Source organism: Podarcis filfolensis, assembly GCF_964270895.1.
Source record: "Podarcis filfolensis genome assembly, chromosome: 1".
NCBI lineage: Eukaryota > Metazoa > Chordata > Lepidosauria > Squamata > Lacertidae > Podarcis > Podarcis filfolensis.
Window position 1 is genome coordinate 45,607,014 of NC_139604.1, and position 20,396 is coordinate 45,627,409.

The following is a 20,396-nucleotide window of genomic DNA, read 5'->3' on the forward strand; positions in this document are numbered from 1 at the left end:
ATTAATTCAGACATCAGGCCACACTCCTCTAAGCAAGACACCGGGCTTCCTCTATAAACAGCTGCTAGGAGTTGTCATTAACTCACTTGGGACTCCATGCAGTTGTAATGTTTCTCTCACATGGACCAGAAACAGGAAGCATAATCTACTTAAATCTTTTCCCAGAGGTGTGAGGGGATCCATTGTAATACCTCTGGAGTATGACAAGGGTGAAGGGTGTTATTTTTGACCAATGGCATTTTTGGACATCCTTCTTCTGGGCCTTGAGAATGTCATGAGCCCAGATGCTCTAATATTCCTCTTCTCCCCTTCCCACCCCTCATTGTTTAGTTTTTTTATGTCAGTTAGTAGGGAGTGCCTGGCACTGCCCAGATTTTTTTTTTTTTTTAGAAACCAAAAAATATTGTGATTTTTAAGTTGATTGTGTGTTTTGTGAGCTTGGGCCACTCACATAAAATACTGGGCAATTCAAAATGGAATCTTCATTCGAAGTGGAACCTGGTATCCAGACATTGATGAAGGCTGCTACCACAACCTCAGGAACCCTCATGCCATGTGTGGCAATGGTATCTTAAGAGGTGGCCAAATCTATGCCAAAAAAACCATTGACATCACACCAAAGTCAAATTTCAAGTCCACCATCTTGATTCAAAATGGCACCTGGCACCCAAACATCAGCTTAGACCCCCCCACCTGCAACTCAGGAACCCTCACGCCAAGTTCAGCAAAACTATCTTGAGAGGTGGCCAAGACTATGCAAAATAAAAAAATAAAAAAATAGCATAGTCACCAAAGTCATGTTTTAGTCTGCCATCTTGATTCAAAATGGTAACCTTCACCTAAATGTCAATGAGGAATGCCATCTCTACCTCAGGGATAATAATAATTTATTTATACCCCGCCCATCTGGCTGGGCTAAAAGATATTATTTTCTTTAAATGGACAGTGTAATTTGAGAATATCACACTAAGAATCAGGTTAAGTCATGCCAAAGTCACATTTTAGTCTGCCTTCCTGACTGAAAATGGTGCCTAGAATCTCAATGCTGACAAAGACCACAGCTCCCACCTTGGGAACCCTTGTGCTAAGTTCGGAGATACCAATAAAATGAGCACAGTCATGACAAAGTCACATTTCAGTTTGCCATCTTGATTTAATATGGTGCCTGGCACCCAAATATCAATATAGACCCCACCTCACAAACTGTCTTCTGCACCTGACTCTGGGTTGTAGGTATTGAGGCTCTAGCAAAAAACAAAGTACACCCAACACGCCTGAATTCTATGTTAGGCTTTCAGGGAGCTTGTATTTTTCAAGTCCCAGGTAGGAACATTTGTATCTCCATATATAGCTTTTCTCCATGAAAAAGTGTGAAGGTAAGAATCTAGTTCACTGTCAGCTTACAGAACAAGTAAGCCTAGTTCCACCGAAAGCTCTCTGACCACTGGTACTGGTCAAGGAGAGCAATTTACTCCATACATTCTGTTTTTGATCACTTATAGTCATTACAATGCAGATCAACTGCTAGGACTGGCATTTGCAACCGTTAACCCTATGGCTAGAATATACACCGTATTTTTCCGTGTATAAGACGCCCCATGTATAAGGCGACCCCTATTTTTTTAACCCAAAATTAAGAAAATGCACTATGCTTTATCTGTGTATAAGACGTCCCATTATTTTAAACGTCAAAAAATTAGGAAAAAATATAGTCTTATACATGGAAAAATATGGTACTTTTCACTGCCATTTACTTTCATTAAAAAACCCTGCAAATTCCTCTAACATTAAATCCAGGAATTTCAAGTAAGTTAGATACAATTTTAACGTTAAACTGAATAATGAGTATATTATTTTTTTGTCATTTTAAAAGACCCAGACAGAAAGAGCAAAGAGGAAAAAGCAAAAACCTCTGGCCAAATACATCAAGACTAGTATGCTACCAAAGGAACACACTTTATGAATGCTGGGATATGACTCAAGGGATAGATTCACACTACATTGTTTGCAAAAAGACTTCACAGAAGGTGCTACAAGCCAGTCTAGGCAATAAAAAAAACCCCTCTATTCATTTGTTTTACACCCAAGGTCACAGAAACGGATGAGCACATGTTACGAGGTCAGGAAAGTTGACACACATTTCTGGAAAGGAAATCTGTCTGCTTCTCCTGTGAAGCTCATAACAAGCAATAAGAATCGGACACAACTACTGAAGCTTGCCGTTCGACATGTGCAAGAGCACACATCCACAACCTGTAAAGTCAAAAATTAATTTTGTTGAAGGCATCGACGCAATTGCAGCTTTGGAATCCAGTTTCTGAATTACTGAAAAACAGTGCTTTTAAAAGCATTATTACAATTGTTAACATTTGTTAGATAAACAGGATCACATCAAGCCGGAAATGATCTGATGTGGGTTCCAGCTGAAGAGGGCATCAATTATTCTTGTAGGTATACAGGAGATAAAAGTGAACAAGCTGTTAAAAGGACTGCAGTGGCAGTAATGGCTTTCCTCCCGTCATCATGTGCATATGCACTGTTGCTGAGAGCTGCTCTGAGCGATGAAACATTTTCTGTCTCTGCAGTCTTAGTCACTCAGCCCACTTCTGCAATGCCCCTGTGAAGGAACTCATCAACATTTTGTGTATGAAATTGTTCACATCTAACACGATTTAGCTATCTTACTGTTGAAGCAGAATGCAAGCCAGAGGTGTCACTGGTACTACCTTGTTCTGTTGGCTTGGATAAGTTTCACACCGTTTCCTTCTCCAATGGTAACAGAAGGCTTGAGGAAGTGCGTACAATCGTATTTCTTTTGGATCCTTGCCGATCATGGATGGTTCCGACTGAATGAGAAAAGAACTTACCCTATGCAGAAGAGTATAAATGTGCCCTTAAGAGAGAATGATGCCATCATCTCTTAAGGAAGTAGCAATCAGGCTCATTTTGAATGCATTGCCCCACAATCAGTGGGGCAGCTACGCATAGCTGCAGTCAAATATCATACAAATAACAGTTTGTTTGTTTATTCATCCAAACCAGACTACTCAAACACAATGGGTATCAAACCATGGTTTGAAGCTGGTTTGCAAAATGCAGATTATGCTAACCATGGTTCACCATTGTGTCAAAAATCACAAGCCATTGATAGTCCACAGTTAAGATTATTACACAACCTCAAGAAACTGCTGCCCCATGGAGACAAGAGATGAAGTAAATTGATGAGCAGTTGTGAGAGGAACACACAACCAGGGTGTGCCTGCTATACATCTGAAAGCTCAAACTATGGTGTGATTCTGGGTGGCACAAACCTTAGTTTTGCACAATATCTGGACTGACATGGCAAAATAAGAAGGGACTTCAAAGCACTTTAAACTATGTGCCAGCCATACTTACTATCCCTAAACTCAAGAATCAAAACTCATTTATACCCGACTTGGAACATATAATCAGATTCTGCAGTTACAAATTATTCACTTTGTAAAGGCCTGAGGGAACATAAGCTCTGGGATTCATGTACTATATTCAGATTGAATGACTCTGGGGTGTTAAAACCAATGTGCAAGAAATTACAAGACTACCACTTTTATCTAAAGTGTTTTTCTCTCTCTCCTCTTCTTTCCCTGATCTTCAGAGCTGAATAATTATCAGGTTTTTTTAGATTTTCCATTTAGCCTTCAGGGCAATATTTATTAGTGAGATAGTCCCTTGAGTTCTTCCATTAAATTTTCCAGCAATCTCTGTAAATTGTAGAATTGTTGCTCATGTAGGCATTGAAAGACCACTTGCCTGCATTCCAGATAAACATGAGAACTATTTGACGTTGGTTAAAAAGATGCAGGGCTTGTGTAAGGGTGCATTTTTCAAATTTTAAAAGCTGCAAAACTGGCTTACACTTGAACAGGGCAGCAGTGTCTACACAAAATCTAGCTCACTTTTACAAGCACCTGAAAAGCTCACCTTATGACATGACTATTGTAATTAATTTAACTTGATTTTCAACCATTCACAACCTGTTCTGGAGGTTTCACACAGTAACTGTGATACCCAGAGAGCTGTTTCACTCACTGTAAAACGCTAGCGTGCCCAGCAGGTTTCCCACACCAAGCTGGTGACTTTCCACCATATGCAGGGTTATAGCATTGTTGGACTTAAGCTACAAGGCCTTGAACTCACATCACTGTCTAGTCATGAAGCTAATTGGATAGTCTTGGGCAAATCACTCTTTCACAGCCACTTTATTTTCTCCTTCTTTCAGGTCATACTGGGCATTCAGCTAAATGCTGAACTCTGCAAAAAGTGAGAGCTAGAAACCAAAGGGTGGTACCCTCCATTATTAGGAATGTATATGTTTTTGGAGCTGCTCTCATCACAAGAAGGGATTGCCACATTTTTCTTGGTTCCCCAATTACACAATACACTGCTTAACATGAACAGGCTATGGTCACGTGTCAACAAAGTGGGAAATGAGTAGCCAGTTACAAACACAGAAACATTCTGCTCCCTATTGCTGCAACCATCTTGAGCCTACTGCCTTGCTGTTTTCCAGCTAGGAACAGACCAGGTGTTCCAAATGACCCACAGCCCTCAGATTCCCTGTACAGCTCACTCTCAGCTAGTGATTTTGTCTTATCCGCTTCACTGATAATGTGTGTAAGAATCAGCTTGACCCAACTTGGGCCCTGATGGGGTTTTGTATGCTAAGTCAAGCTCCTGACCCATAGATTGTAAACTATACACAGAGACAGGAAGCAATTACGCTACTAGAACAGAATTCTCTGATGAGCCACACTTAAGCACATGAAGTGCAAGATGTTTGTAACCTTGTTGGCCTTGCAGACTGACACACATTTTAAGATGTAGCAAGCTTTTCTGAAGCAGCAGAGTTTTCCTGCAGGCCCTCTAGACACCAGCACTTTACAGTAATAATATGTGAAAGCTTAACTCTGTATGCAGATAGATGTAACATTTCTGCAGCAGTGGGAAACACTACTGGGGGTACAAGACAACCCCATTTTGACAGCTAAGTATTGTTTCTGCTTTACCATCAATGCCACAGAGTAAGCTCAATAATGAGGTCTCATCCGTGTAGTAAACCAACCTGCTGCGTATCTGCAAGCTCAAATCTTGTTTTGGGTTCTCAGCTATCAGCATTCCATGCTCTTGACTGGCAATGACTACCCAGGATCTTAGAGATCTTCTACATCCCCGGCTACCTGGTGCCAAGGAGTGGGCTAGGCTAGAGACACTTCTGCACATGAAGCCTGTGTTCCACCATTGAGCTATAGCCCCTCCCTTCAGTTTTATATAAACTCGATTAACATGCAGCTCCTTGAACACTGTCAGAAGAGAAGGGTTTACCCTCCACATCCCACTCATTCTCAATGAAGTGGTCTTTGCAAGTTGACTTGTTTTTTTCCCTTCCTCCCACACAAGTTTTTCTTTTTCCTATTCAATACCCACACTTTTAAAATGCAATTGTTGGCAAACCAAAAATTCTCCATGCCAAGGCAATCTTGGCATCATTTTAAAGCTCAAAGCACAGATTTGGGACAATCTAAATCATTATGTTAATATGCACAAAAGCTAGGATACATATTAAAATACCTGAATGACTGGAGCACCTAAATCATATTTTCAGTCAAAGTAATTTGCCTTGGTCATATAAGTTCTAAGGTCAATATATCAGATATACTCATTTTGGATTAGAATACTGTGAGATGCAATACTGGTAAGTTGCTTCTAGATTGGAGAGAAGTAGCATACTTGGGAACAGATGCAGGTATCTGTGGCTTACCTATTTTGTGTCACTTCCTTGAATAACAAACTGAGAGACTAGACTGAACAGAGAGAGGGAGACGATAATGTTTCCTTGTGAAGACTGTGCAGAGCAAAATAGTGCCACCATCAACTGCTAAGTCATTTTGATGGAAGTGCTGAAGGTAGTGACCACAGACAAGGGGAACAAAAGAGGAGGGAGAATGTACAAAATGGCGTAAGCCACTTACAGGTCATTGAGAGAGCCCAATAAACCACCAGCAAAAGGTACTCAAAGACATAAGCATAGTAGCACCCCATTCTTTTGATCAATCAACTTCAAATTGCATATCATGTTACACTGAGTGACATAACAGAACCCCACCTGTACATTTTTGTACATGCTTCAATGGATGTCACATGCAACAAAGCACCACAGCCTAAGACAGATTCTTAAAAGTGAAAACAAAAAATTTTTTTTCCTTCCAGTAGCACCTTAAAGACCAACTAAGTTAGTTCTAAGAACTAACTTAGTTGGTCTTTAAGGTGCTACTGGAAGGAAAAATTTTTTTTTGTTTTGACTATGGCAGACCAACACGGCTACCTATCTGTATCTTAAAAGTGAGCAACAGAAGTATCCCCAAACCAAGCACATTTAATTTAAATCTTCACACAAATAACTACCTACAGCTCTGCCATTGTAGGCTGACCTAAAGCCATTTCTCCCCAAATCAAGATAGAGAAGGACAGAGAACACACTAGGATTTGATGGCATGCTTTTCTGTCCTTTTGCTCATCATGCAAACTACTCCTGACCTTGTGCAATAATTGCTTCCTTTCCCATCACAAACGCTCCCTTCCATTGCTATTTACATTCTGAGCTGCAATCACCTTGATCACTCAACCATCAGTAACAAATGTCTCCCGAGACATAAAGCGATTAGTAGAACAATCCCCAGTTTTTGTTCATGATTAATAGCTAACACTGTCTGAGAATTCTCCAGACAAAATCACCCATGGAGAAACAGGAGTAGCGCCACGACCCCCGCCCTAGGAGATGCATACATAGAAAGTAAGGATGGAACTTCTAAATATGGGGTTCTAAAATTCTATTCTAAAATCTCCTGATTAAGCCAAAAATTATTGCATTTTAGACAGTTTTATTCCACCATTCATCTGACTTCAGGGTGACCATGTGTTATCCTCACTGCTAGGTAGAAACTTTTTCTACTATCTATTCCGGCAACCCTCCAAACCATGGTTTATTAGAGCAGGCATGTCCAACCGGTCGAGCGCAATCTACTGGTTGATCTACCCGGAAAAAAGTAAAGCTCCACAACTTTGGCTTTCCAAAAAAGACTCAACAATTTATAGTGGGAGTAGATTGCAGTCTCTTGTAAATTGGACATGCCTAGTTTAGAGGATTGAAAATGAGCCATATATTCACACTGCCTTCACATCCATTGCTTCTCTCTCAGCTTTCCACTACAGTTTGAAGTGGGTTTCTGATTTTAGGTTTACAAGCATTAACCACACTTGGCTTATTTGGACATCAAAGCAAGCTATGTTCAGTGCTGAACCAAAAACTGAGAGGCAAGCCTCACACAAGAGGAGAATAGTCAAGCACAATTTACAGTCCTACACACTATAGCTTGGATAACTGCTTGGCTAATAATATTTTGCTACTTACACCCTGCACATCTGACTGGGTTGACCCAGCCACTCTAAGCAGCTTCCAATGGAATATAAAAAACACAGTGAAACATCAAACATTAAAAACTTTCCCATACAGGGCTGCCTTCAGATGTCTTCAGAAAGTTGTATAATTGCTTATCTCTTTGAAATCTGATGGGAAGGTGTTCCACTCACTGGCCCAGTATCACTCAGTGTGTTTCATAGCTGAATGAAATTCCTCAGTCCAAAACCCTAATCCAAAGTACTACTATGACCTCACTAGTGAATGTTTTGCTAAGAGACATCCCTCCAGGGAGTGGAACAGTAGCTCCTGAGGGCACCCACTGAAAGGTGAGATGACTGCCATCATCCCCTACCACGGACCATTCCAGCTGGGGCTGATGGCAACCGCAGTCCAACAGCAACTGTAGGGCCACACAGACATCACTAATGTAGAGAGCTGACAAGTATTTATTGAATACTAATGGTAAAACATGAATGTGGATGAAATGAAAGAGACTGAGAACAAACGAAGAAACTCAAAGCATGCAGAAGTCCTGCTCCTAACCATGGAAAGTTCTGAAACACACCATGAAGGCCAACTTAGCTACCACCTTTTTATAGGAAGGTGGAGAGTCTCAGGATTCTCTTTAACCGAGACATCCAGATTCTGTGTTGTCTACTGTGATCAAAAGGCATATACATTTTGAGACGCCATGTCTACCAGGTATGTTACATCAAACAGCACACTTCAAATAAGAATCTCAGCTTTTTATCTAGCAAAGATGATGTCTAGCTTTGATATAACTCAGTTCTTGCTAAGTTTCACTGTAGAACTCTCTGTAAGTCAAAATCTCTTAGTTCTGGGGAGCGAAAAGCCCTCCCTAAAAAAGCCCATTCCTTTATTGGGTCTCATCTTAAGGCAGTTCACTTCATTATTAAAGCACACAATACAAAATCACAATTAAAAAATGTCAATTCTAAAATGGAAACAATCTCGTGCAAACATGGAGCCAAGCTTAGAAGCGCTAAATCTGATTGGAAAATCCTGTTGGAACAAAAATGCATATTTGTCTAAAGTCAACCAAGGATGGGTATGTGGGATAGCCACAACTTGGACTGCTACAGAAAATATTATGGGTCAATGTTTGACGAAAAATAAGTTTTAGGTTGGTAAAGAACAATAAATTAGGAGTCATTTACCCTGCTCATGCTGGTTGCCATTATACTAAACGAACCAGTTAAGTTATTGGCTTCTTGTTTTCTGTGAGGCACCCTTGCATGGTCTGCCAACGATTAAAGATACAAATACCTTGTCAAAAGCCTGCATGTTCCTGACAAAGGCTACTTATCTCATTCTGGTCTTAGAAACATTAGCAAAAGAAAAAGCTATCCAGAGCATACATGCCATATGCTTCTCAGTCATTTCTAAGTTGTCCCAGGGGTCATGGAATGGTTGCTAAGCAACTGCCCTTGTGGTCCCTTGTAGCTCTATCCTTACCATTCTGTCAGGGTTATGAAAAGAGCCTCTCGGATGGTTGCATCCAATGCTCTGCAACTCCACTCATGCAACAAGGCTCCTCTCCTCCACCAACATGCTCCCAAAATCTGCTCCCAAGATCGCCCAACTTTCTGGAGGGTGTACAGAGGACTACTACAAGGTTGAGGAGGAAAGAGTTATGTTCTGCAAGTCTCTTGTGCTAGTAAAACAGGAACATTGGATACTGTCTACATAGTACATGTTAGAAGTAACACAGAAGCATATGGCATCTATGTTCTAAAGAGGCTAATCCCCCCCCCCACGCTGGAAGAGTGGCAGACGAAGGTGATTGACTATATGGGACTGGCCGAGATGACTGGCAGAATCCGTGACCAAGGGAAAGAGACGGTGGAAGAAGATTGGAAGAAATTTAAAGTTTACCTTAAGAACTGTTGTAAAATTAATGAGTGCTAAAATGTCATGGGTAATGTAAAACAGAATTGCAACGATAAACGATTGGGTTAGAGAAAAAGGATTAAAAAAAATTGAATCATAAGTATCTGAAATTAGGGGTTGCTGAAAAAGTTTAAAACAGGGATGCAGAAAAGGGAGGTATGGGGAAGTCGTTGAAATAAGGTTTAAGAAAAAAAGGTGATGAAATTATACGTGTTTATATGTTTGTTTGTTAATGTGTTATGTTGTGAATTGTCAGTTCTTGTCTGTTAATATATGTTGTAAAACCAATAAAAATTTATTATAAAAAAATAAAATAAAGAGGCTAATCCCCCTCTCCTGCTGCCAGAATAAGACTGTAGTTCCTGACAGAAAAAAAGACATTTGATAGGGTTCCCAAGGCATCTTTCAGTGGTAGCAAGCTGGGCAACAAGAGGCCAGTCACTGATACTACATGGCATAACAACGATCACTTCATTCAGATGTTACACCAAACCATAGTTTTATTTTTATGACTGAACCTGTATCAGATCACAAACCATGACTTGTGAGAAACTGGCAAACAAAGACACCAAACCACAGTTTGAAACTGGTTTGCAAACCATAAGCAAGCTGACTGTGGCTTGCTTTTTTTGTCTAAATTGACAAACCATTAACAAACCAGTGATAGTCATTGCTGTGAACCAAAAGGCTGCTGCTCACTTCATAAGAAGCGAACTTATGAAGCCACGTGCTGAGCAACTGGAAAACAAAACTACAAAAGTAGCTCTAACCATGGCTTGTCTTTCCTGTATTTTGGAGGTCAAATGACAGTGTGGATCCTTAGCTATGGTTAGTATAAACTATGTTTTGGCACAATATCTGAATGAATCCAGTTTCTAGTGACCAGTTGAGTAGAATCAAACTATTTGGTTGATGGTGTACAGAAGCAGTAAGTCTAAGAGCTGTTTACTGCACTATAAAGTAACATAAATGAAGTACAATTTACTTTACACACACACACACACACACACACACACACACACACAAAGCACCATGAATGCTAGCAAATAATTGATGCTGCAAATTATGTGAGAAGGGTACCTTTTTTCCTGATGCTTTGCTGGCAGAGGAGTGGGGACAAAGGTTATTCTAAAACAGGCTTGGCCAAACTTGGCCCTCCAGTTGTTTTGGGACTACAACTCCCATCATCCCTAGCTAACAGGACCAGTGGTCAGGGATGATGGGAATTTTAGTCCCAAAAATAGCTGGAGGGCCAAGTTTGGTCATGCCTGTTCTAAAACATATGTGGTGGACCTGCACCCAGGTCCACATTTTGGCTATTGGAAAAATATCTAAAATTACTAACCAACCAACCAACCAACCAACCAACCAAAAAGGGCCCTAGAAGTAGCTCTGATAAGCTTGTTTATGGGTGAGGATGCAGAACTGCTAAATAAAAATATGATAGGATACCTTTTGGTTGCGATACAAACAACCGTTGCTAACTTCTGGAATGACCTAAAGGGGTCTGCTTTGGTCCTGGTATAGTACCAAATAGCTGTAATTGAAAAACTTACATAAAAGTTACAGGCAGAGCTAGAAGGAAAAACACAAAGGTGCATTACTGGCTGTATTACTTCTTATTACTTTTACAAATAAATATGAAAATGGGAAGGTTTCTAAGGAGTTTGCTACTTTATGGAATTTGTAAACCCCAGTTCATATTAGACAGGCCCCATTCCTGGATAATTTTAAGCAGGCCTTAAAAACTCACTTCCATATTCTGGCCTAGTAATTTGGCCTCAGATGTAGGCCAATATTGTGGGTTGGGGTCTGGTGGCGGTACTTGCTGTATTATGCTGGATGATTTGGGGGCTTGCTGATTTTAACAATGTTGATTAATTATACTATATTGAAATGATTATAGTGTTTTAAATGTTTTACTGTATTTTCCTATTCTATTTTGACTGTCAGACTGTAAACCACCATAGGAAGAATTACTGAAAGGCGGCAAATGAGTGTATTAAATAAATAATGTGTGCAATGTGGAGGACAAACAGCAAAGATATTCTATTTAAAGTGGCATTTCCAGTAGTCACCCATTTGTAATGTAAGGATAATGCAACTACAGGGCCACTGAGTCACTGAATAGAGCTTACCCATGAATACACAGTAGTTAAATGCTGAAAGGCGTTTTTTTTGGGGGGGGGTGTTTAGGAAACATGTCTAACCATAGTATCTGTTGCTACAAGTTCTTTCAAGGCTCTGGGTAGCCAATTAATTATGCTGCATATTGCCAATTTTAAAATGCTTAGTGAAGGAAAGCCAGCACAACTATTTACTAATTAACAAATTATTGTAATATGGTCAATTACCTGCACTGACTAAATTTTCCTTCTCTCTATGTATGCGGAATTCAATTCCACATCAAACTCAACACAATATTATTTCATTAGCACTCTGGTTAATATTTGTTCCAGATACCATTTGTAAAAAGAATATATTTGTATAATTTTAACAATTAGGGACAGTCAGAGGGAAAAAAGAGAGCGCGTATGCCACATTATTATGTTAGAAATTAGTTTCCATGGAAGCCTAGAGCTACTCGATGAGCATATTAACACACTAATGGGAGTCAGTGATGGGAACAAATTACCCCTAATAATACTTAGCACATATACAGGAAGCAATGTCTTCAAATGCAGCACCAATATTAACTAATTAACCCATATAACTCCCCTTCCAGGTTGATGAGAATTACCAATATTTAACAGGAAGAGTAATGAGCCAAGCTAGCCACAAAAGCCAACTGGTTGCCATCTTGAGGGAGATTCATAATGGAGTGTTATCATGCGGTGGCCTATGCTGACTGTTGGGAAGGTTACAGCCACAACTACAGCCAATCCTCAGCCTGACTAACTAAAATGTATCTCCATAACTGGTCTTTTTTCAAAATCCAGCACTGAAGAGCATAGAAGTAGCTGGTAGAATCTGATAAGGGGGCACAAATGTATCCTGGAAGCACAGAGTTCCACTTCCAGGTTTCACAGCATGAAAATTGGTACCCAGTTAAAAGAATGTGAGATTTCAAGCAATGTCCTGCATGGTTTGTCTAAATAACACACACACACACACACACACACACACACACACACACCCTACTGTGGCCAATGCCAGTGGTTGGAGCTTGTGTACTTGTGCTTCTGTTGTTCCAGAGTGAACAGGCTGCTACGTAGCTGATCCATGTTTCCATCCAAGAGCAGAATAGCCTGGCAGCAACAGAAGTTCCAAGTCCATAGGAGACCAGAAGCTCTGGGGCAAAAATTAAAGCTACAAATCTATAAACATCTATCTAGATGTCCCACTGACTTCAGCGGTACTTCCAAGTAGACATGTATAGGATTGTACTGTAAGAGCCCAATAGTAGCAGCCTTTCCAAGCAGGCCAGAGGCAGATATACCTGGCAACAAAAATCCACAACACTTAGACAAGTTTCTCTAAGTCCCCACACATTTTTCCTCAAGGCACTCCAGCAGTTCTTGGGAGTCAAAGATGTATGTGTGCATAGCTTTATTTAAGCCCCAAAGAACAGCTTATATTCCTGAAAGGAGGGGATCTGTAGGCCAAGAAGCAGTGGGAGGATATTATAGAGAGACAAAATACAACGTGTCAAGGGCTGTGCCAGACAAGAGTAGCAGATGCAGTGCACGCAGCACTGAATGTTCTGTTGCCTGTACTTCAACATGCACCAGTGATATACCAACCACGGTGGTCAGACACAGAACTAACATGTTACAACCAAGATGAGATTTCCACAAATAAGACCCCCAAACACATTTCTTGTGGCAAGAGCTTTTGCAGTGCTCTCATTTATGAAAAGTCTTGGCTTGCAGGCTTCTCAATCAAATCAGGAGCCTTGTGGCACCTTAAATGTTAACCATTCATTGTGGTGCCTCAGGAATTTGTAAGATCTATGAAGCCGTATCTTTAGTTGGCAGACAGCATAACAGGGCTTGAAGACCTTGACACAAGGGGGACCTTTTGTGTTATTTCTAAACCCAGTTAAAAGGTATATAAGATACCAATGACTGTACCCAGTAGCGATAATTACTGCTAATACAATATTCCTAGGGCTGCTTGCTAATTTAACACATTGGGAGAGAAATACCTGCTCTTAATTACGTTCTAAATTAATAGACTCAAACTTGCCAATATATTCTAGTTCAATCATTTCAGGCTGAAGTCTCCCCAACAGGCAGAAGTCAAGAAATTGGAGAAAACACGCAAGGTCATAAAACTAAGAACAGCTTTAGGAACAGCACTGCAATATTCTTTGTTTTGCTGGTGCATTTCAAGCAAGATGTTTCTACTTTGCTGCACTGATTTTAATAGCAGATAGGGCTTGTTGAACATTACCAATTTGCACTTATCTACACCGTGCTTCTCATCTCTGAAAAATGGATTAAACTGGTATGTCAACAGAAAGTCCTTCTAATTCAACAAAAATATGCTACAAATATCAGTCACAGTAAACACTTACGGTATTGTTATTTTTTTGATCTTGACACTGTATTATTAGCACTGTTGCTTATGGTTCTTCAAGAGTCTTCATCATCACAATAATGATAGTCACTGCAAGAGAACTACAGGACTCAATGCATTTAACACCAGGGGCAAGGAAGTGGGTGACAAGCACCTGAACACCCAATAAGACAGTGCCACTGAAATTATGCAGCCTGTGATACTGACTGCTATAGAGGCCCAGTCCAGATTTCAAAAATAAAAATAAAAATGGAAACCAATTCTTTTTGGATTTCTTACATGAAGAATGCATGATAGGGACTGTCATTCAACTGAAAGTGTTAACTTGGGCATCTGACTTTTCACTGACGGATTGCTTGATTAAATTTAAATGCACTTACAAAATGCGAAGCCAACAAAGGTATTCTTGATTAATCATGAATGAAGATGACACTTCCATGATAAAACTTGCAAGACAAGTTACCACTTTGTGCTGAAAGGCCAACTTAATGAATTCCTTGTTCATCAAATTGGGAACATGAAACGCTCTTGCATTAAAACATCAGTGGCAAAAGGGCTTCCAAGACAAAAACAAACAACTTCAGGGCAGAACCAAGGACTGCAAAGAATCCTGATTTAAAGGAGATATTGACATTGATTTCAGCTGAGAACTGTCAGCCTCAGTTGCTTCTGCCACCTGAAAAGCGAACTCTCTGCTTAGTTTTGTATATAAATGGAAGGAAAAGGGCTCTTGAGATTAAGTCTCTTATGAACAACAGGTATATGTTGTAAAGAAAGAAGGAAAAGAGTAATGATAATCCTGAACTCCTTTGAAAAACCATCTGAGGTGAAAATGGGAAGAGTGTCCTTATGAATACTACTGGCACTGAGGGAATCACCATGTATTTACAGCTGCAAACTTTCATCTATTCAGTTGGCATGATCAACCAACCAAAGTAAGGCTTCCCTCCCACATCAATTAATTCAGGGAGCCGAGTACATCACTGAGGAAAACACACATACACACACACCTGCACAGACTCCTAACTTTGAAGAAGCAGCTAAAACAGGCACGCAAATGAGTCCTCAGAAGTCACTAGCTCACCTGCCAAGATACCACGGGACTTTATTGTTTATTTGCAGAACCAGTTCTCTGCTTTTGGACAGGTGGCCTCATGGGGGCTTCCAAAACAAATACAAATAAGAGAATCAACATATCAAATTAAAACTATGACAGAATGAGAAAGGCAACACACACAAAACACAATTTGGGTGGGTGCTAAAACTAGGAGAAGGATCCAATAAAAGCCTGTGAAAACTGGGTGGGCTTTGCCTAGCACCTAAATGTGCACAATGGAGATGCCAGGCAAGCACAAGAGAATTCAAGTATTTGGGAGCCACCACAGAAAAGGCCATCTCTCATGTAGCCAGCTGCCAAACACTTTGAAACAAACTGGAAGCCAGTGAAGTTAATGACAGAGTAATATGCTACTGGTATAAAGTCAAATTTAGCTTAAAGGAATAGAACTACCAGCTTGTGTATACCTTTCCCACTTGAAAGTGCTCCTTACTTACCACATGTAGATCAGTCAGGTTGTTATTTACCAGCCTGAATTAGAAATGATCGTTGTTTTTAATTGTTAGTTTATTAGGGTTTATTAAAATCTTCACATTTTTACAATCATATTCATTGCTCACTTATGCCACCTTTTCATAGTTAAATCATGCTCAAGGTGGCTCACACCATGAAGATTTATATAATTTCAAAAATATAACATAAGTACTCCTAAGCAATAAATAAATAATCAGGAAGTACGGTCTATCATCAAACATACAAAAAATTAAATACCAAATAACAGCAGAAATTAAACATCTCCAAAATGAAAACTTGACACCCCCCCCAAAAAACCCTAAACAATACTGCACCTCTAGGCACCCTGAGCAACAGGCATGGGTGTAGCCGTGGAGGCAGGGGAGCAGCTACCCCCTCCAGATCAAGTAAAACAATAGAAATACTTAACTAACTGACCAATCACATCGGTTCTGCCCCTCTAACAAAGTCCTCCCCACCCCCCAACAAAAATCCTGGCTGCACCCATGGCAGCAGGAACTGCAGGACTCACAGCAAAGATGGCCTCTAGCTTCTCCATCAGCCTTAGCTTTTGTAGCTGGAGTCAGCCAGGGCCCTGCCCTCCCAGGCCAGGTGGAAAAAGGCTAGCAAGGCAGGAAATGATTCTTTCAGGACTGACAGCAGTGACATAGTTCTGTCTCCCCCTCACCACCAAGACTCTACCATTTGTGATCCCATTATTCAGTGAACTGAAAAGCTCATTGTCTTCTGTAAATAAAGTCAGGTTAGATGAATTTGCAGCTCCTGTGCCCTTGAGAATACAGTCCTATACTCATCACTCAGGGAGTAAACCCTGCTGAGCTCAACAGCACTTGCTTCTGAGTAAATATAAATACAGTAGAATTGAACTATGATAATTGTACTGTTAGAATCAATTTGTAAATCATCAAAGGAGTGGGACCCTCACGTTTCTGAAATCTAACCTGCGTCTACCAACAACTTCCATACCATCTTAGTCAAGTGTTTCACAATCTCCAAAATAAAAATCCTGACACTGCATCACACATCCATGATGCAACAGTTAGCCAATATCAAAATACTATGGAGAACTCTGGATTACAGTTGAAAAATTAACTCATCTGCTCCTATCACTGGATCCACCATAACATTCCTTGCTGGTTATGTAACTTTCCACATAGCATTCTCCGCTAGCTTTCAAAGCTTGGAGGAATCTTTTAAGGTCAAATCCACCTCTGTGATCCTACACAAAGCCAATAACCGTTTCTGACATTTTAGATAATGTTGAGAGCTATTGTTGACAATATTCATTCTCCTTAAGCAGTTAGCTTATTTCACTGCCTGTCTATTCTTAGATACTCTTCAAGATGAATAACCTAAATCTTTCCTTTATCTAGAACTTATGCCTGACACACCTGGGTTCAAATTCTTGTTACTACTTTACAGCCACTGTGGCTTTATTAGAAAATCTGATTTAGGGTGCTATCCTATATACACTTACCTGAGAATCGCCTTCACTGAACTCAGTGAAGCATACTTCCAAGAAGGCATGCACAGAATTGCACTGTACAAGTGACCTACTTCGTAGGCAAGCACACCACTTTACAAATTACAGAGAATAACTATGGTAACAGCACAGTTTTTCCTACACTTTTAACTCACAGGATCTATTAATGGAATTCTGTTTTTCTTCCTTACTTCTTAGTCTGGGGATGAGGAACTGTAGTCTTCCAGGTGTTGTTTGACTCCAAATCCCAGCAGCCCCAGACAGCATAGTCAACAGTCAGTAATTTTAGTTCAACAAAGTATAGAGGGCCACAAGGTTCCCATTCTTCTCTTGCCCCATTAACCTAGGCATTCTAGTTAGTCTGCCTCAGCTCCTGACCATTATTACCTTAAACCCACAACTTGAAAAGGTGGTGATCTACACAAAATCTTTAAATAGCCCAGCATCTGACAGTCACTGCTATGACAACCATTCATACAAATCAAAGTTATTATTCACCTTCACCCTCATGATATCCACCTCCTGATGAAAAATGTGTTCTCCAGCTTATGGCCACACTCACCTAAATACAGTCTGACTTTCACTGAAAGCCAGAAAACTAAGTCTTCCATTTATTACAGCAGGAAAAGGGAAATCTCTAAATTAAATCACAACTTTCTGGTTGCATCAAGGTAACCCATGAAAGGTTTACGAAGAAATCTACAATAAAATATTTTAATTGTACTATTATCACAATTTGTCAAAACCCTTTATTAGTTTACCCAGTCATTAGTGTTGAAAGTTTGCTTGATACTTTTAACAGATATACATTGACTAATATAATGGTTTTTAGCCCACATTTTAAACCAGACCATTCTTGTAAAGGGGTTATTAAGGTGGAAGGCATTGTTGTAAACTGTGTTCACTTCTCAATTTAATATATTTTCCCATGTATAAGACAATATTTCCCCCCAAAAAATTTAAGTTTAAAATTGGGGGTCGTCTTATAGAAGGAATGTTGCAATTAAATATATAAATAAATACACGCCGCCATCCATATTCTTTCCCCACAGCCTCCCCTCACTATTGGCCTCACGACGAACCCTGGTCTGGTACTCCCCCCCCAGCAGCCCCCGCTCCAGACATTGTCCCTTCTACCCGGTTCCCTCAGCCGCCCCCTGGCTACCCAGACCCCCCATTCCCCAAGCGCACTCACTCAGGCAGCTCTGGCAGTCGCAGCTCCTTGATTAGCGTTCGCATCTGCCACCACTCGTGGAGTAAACAGGGTACAGACCATAAATACTGAGACAAAGGTGCAACAAAAGGCGGAAGAGAGGAGCTGCAGCTACAGTGGAGTTACACTGAGCTGACAGGAGCAGCTGCCATTACACAGCTTGCCTCACTGTTTGATGTTTAAATATACAGTACTAAATATACTGGTGTTTTGAATATTTAATAAAATATCAAAGTTGTTCTGTTTGGTGTTTAAAATATTTATTTCTTAATTTGGGACTCAGAAAATAGAGGTCGACTTATACATGGGGGTGTCTTATACACGGAAAAATACGGTAGTATCTTTTAATGTTTTCCTAACCATGGTCGCTTTGTACTTTTTTACTTAATGGGAAAGTGGTCATTAGATATTCTCCCTATATCTTCTGTATGAAGAGGCTACCATAAAAGCTCTAAGTCAGTCACTCAAGAAGACTGGCACTGAATCCGTCTGTAGCCAATGATATCTACTTGCATGTAGGAGTGTTTCATGTTCAAAATGTAACACTTCTTTTAAAATAGTTGTGATAGTTTAAAGAACTTTAGGTTCTTCCAGGCCAGAACCTGCCCCTCTATCATTCACTTTGTTTTTCAGCTTTGAGTCTCAGGAGTCAATTCCTAGCGCTCAGTCGGCTTTCCAAAAGTGTGTTCATAGTTCTGAGATTCAGTGGGTATAAGTTCACATGACCATTTCAAGATGGCAGCTGAAATGTTTGAAGCCATTAACTACGACTGCTCCAGCAAATCAAAAACATGTCAAAATCACAATCCCTACTTGGAAAATCTCAGAAACATACACAAGGAGGCAAGCAATTTATCACCTTGCAGAACATGTCAAAGTTTGGGGGAACATTCTCCCCACACACCCAGCAATTGTAATAGCTTCATTACATCAGCCATCACCTCAAATGGCTGTATGAATCCACTCAAATAGAAAAGTAAGGAAATTGTGGGCCCAGGAATACCATCACTCCTCTTGGCATTTAAAGAGAAGCAAACATCAACTTCTTACCTCTTTTGCATTGTGCCATGCCATTTTCCCCCTCTTGTCTGTACTACTCAGCTGCTTTTATTTCTTCAGCGAGGGAAGTTTGGTTGCCTATGTATCCCTGTGAAGTTTCTGTGCTTTGCTTCCGTGTTTATCTTTGGTGAGTGGCCCTGTAGGGTTGAGGGGAAAAACTCTACTCTCTCCCCTCACTTTGAGAGACAAAGCAACTACGTCAGAGGAATCTAATAAGAGCACAGCAGAACCTCAAGAGAAAACCCTCAGTTCCTTTACAGATGTTCTGCCAAATCAGGGGCTCAAGAAGCAAGACAACAAGTTGCTGTTCAATTTGTGAGGTGGGAGATTATCATCACTGAGGGAGGAGAGGAGTCTGCTGGAAGAATGGATGCAAGCAAGCAAGCGATGACATTAAACTAAATTTGAAAGGTTCTTCAGGAGTCATTTTAGCTAACTCTTATGTACTGGAAGGATGTCAGTAGACATAAACCGTCCTGACATACACACAGACTCATGTTCCAGGATTCCAGATTCTACTTTCCTTGGAACCATTCCACTCCTCAGTTTATTTTCTACTGAGATACTTCAAGAACTTAAAACTAAAATCTGCTGTGCTGCAACCAGGACTTACTGTGTTTTGTCATCCTCAGAGAGAGGTTAAAAAAACCTTTGAATAAACATTTCAAAACAAAGCTCTCCCCCCCCCCGCACTGAAAAATTCATAACTGTCAAGTTCTACTTCAAGTACATTCTGTTTTTGAAGAAGAAAGTCAAGAATAAGAAGGCTGCAGTTTAGTGTCTTCTTCTTTTTAAAGCATTTTATTTCCTACATCGGACAAATAGCCGAAAGCTTAATTGGCAGAAGGTGTCCTCCAGCATGAAACAACTTCAAGGCCTGACTCCAAGCAGGAGAACACACAATAATTATGGAAGTGACTGAGCACTAAGGCTCCTCAAAGTCACATTTTAAGCTTTTGGGTTAAATGTTTTTTCCTGTAGAGAAGTAGCAGTCATATTCAGCAGTTCAATTAGCTACTCCAACTACATGATCTCAAGCCAAGAACACAGTAGGATAATGCCCTTTTAGTGAGACTATATGCAAACACTCAACACATACTTCCACATGGTGAAAACAAAAGACCAACAAAAGCAAGAAGCAATAAAGGGGGAAAGAATCCTG

At 40.2% G+C, this 20,396-nt stretch overlaps 1 protein-coding gene across 6 annotated transcripts in view; it reads right to left on the reverse strand.

Moving 5' to 3' along the window:
* Positions 1-20,396, reverse strand: part of PDIA5 (protein disulfide isomerase family A member 5) — a 144,156-nt gene that overhangs the window by 114,249 nt on the left and 9,511 nt on the right. Inside the window, exons 1-2 of one of the 6 annotated variants that reach the window (XM_083585540.1) lie at positions 12,504-12,552; positions 2,727-2,868 (exon numbers count right to left, since the gene is read on the reverse strand). The exons of 1 other annotated variant lie outside the window; for it this stretch is intronic. In XM_083585540.1, the coding sequence (XP_083441666.1) occupies positions 2,727-2,834 (108 nt within the window). In that variant the 5' untranslated portion in view covers positions 2,835-2,868; positions 12,504-12,552. Of the gene's footprint in view, positions 1-2,726; positions 2,869-10,819; positions 10,842-12,107; positions 12,241-12,503; positions 12,615-20,396 lie in introns of those variants that run through there. 4 more of the 6 variants (XM_083585538.1, XM_083585539.1, XM_083585541.1 and 1 more) reach the window with 4 other exon arrangements.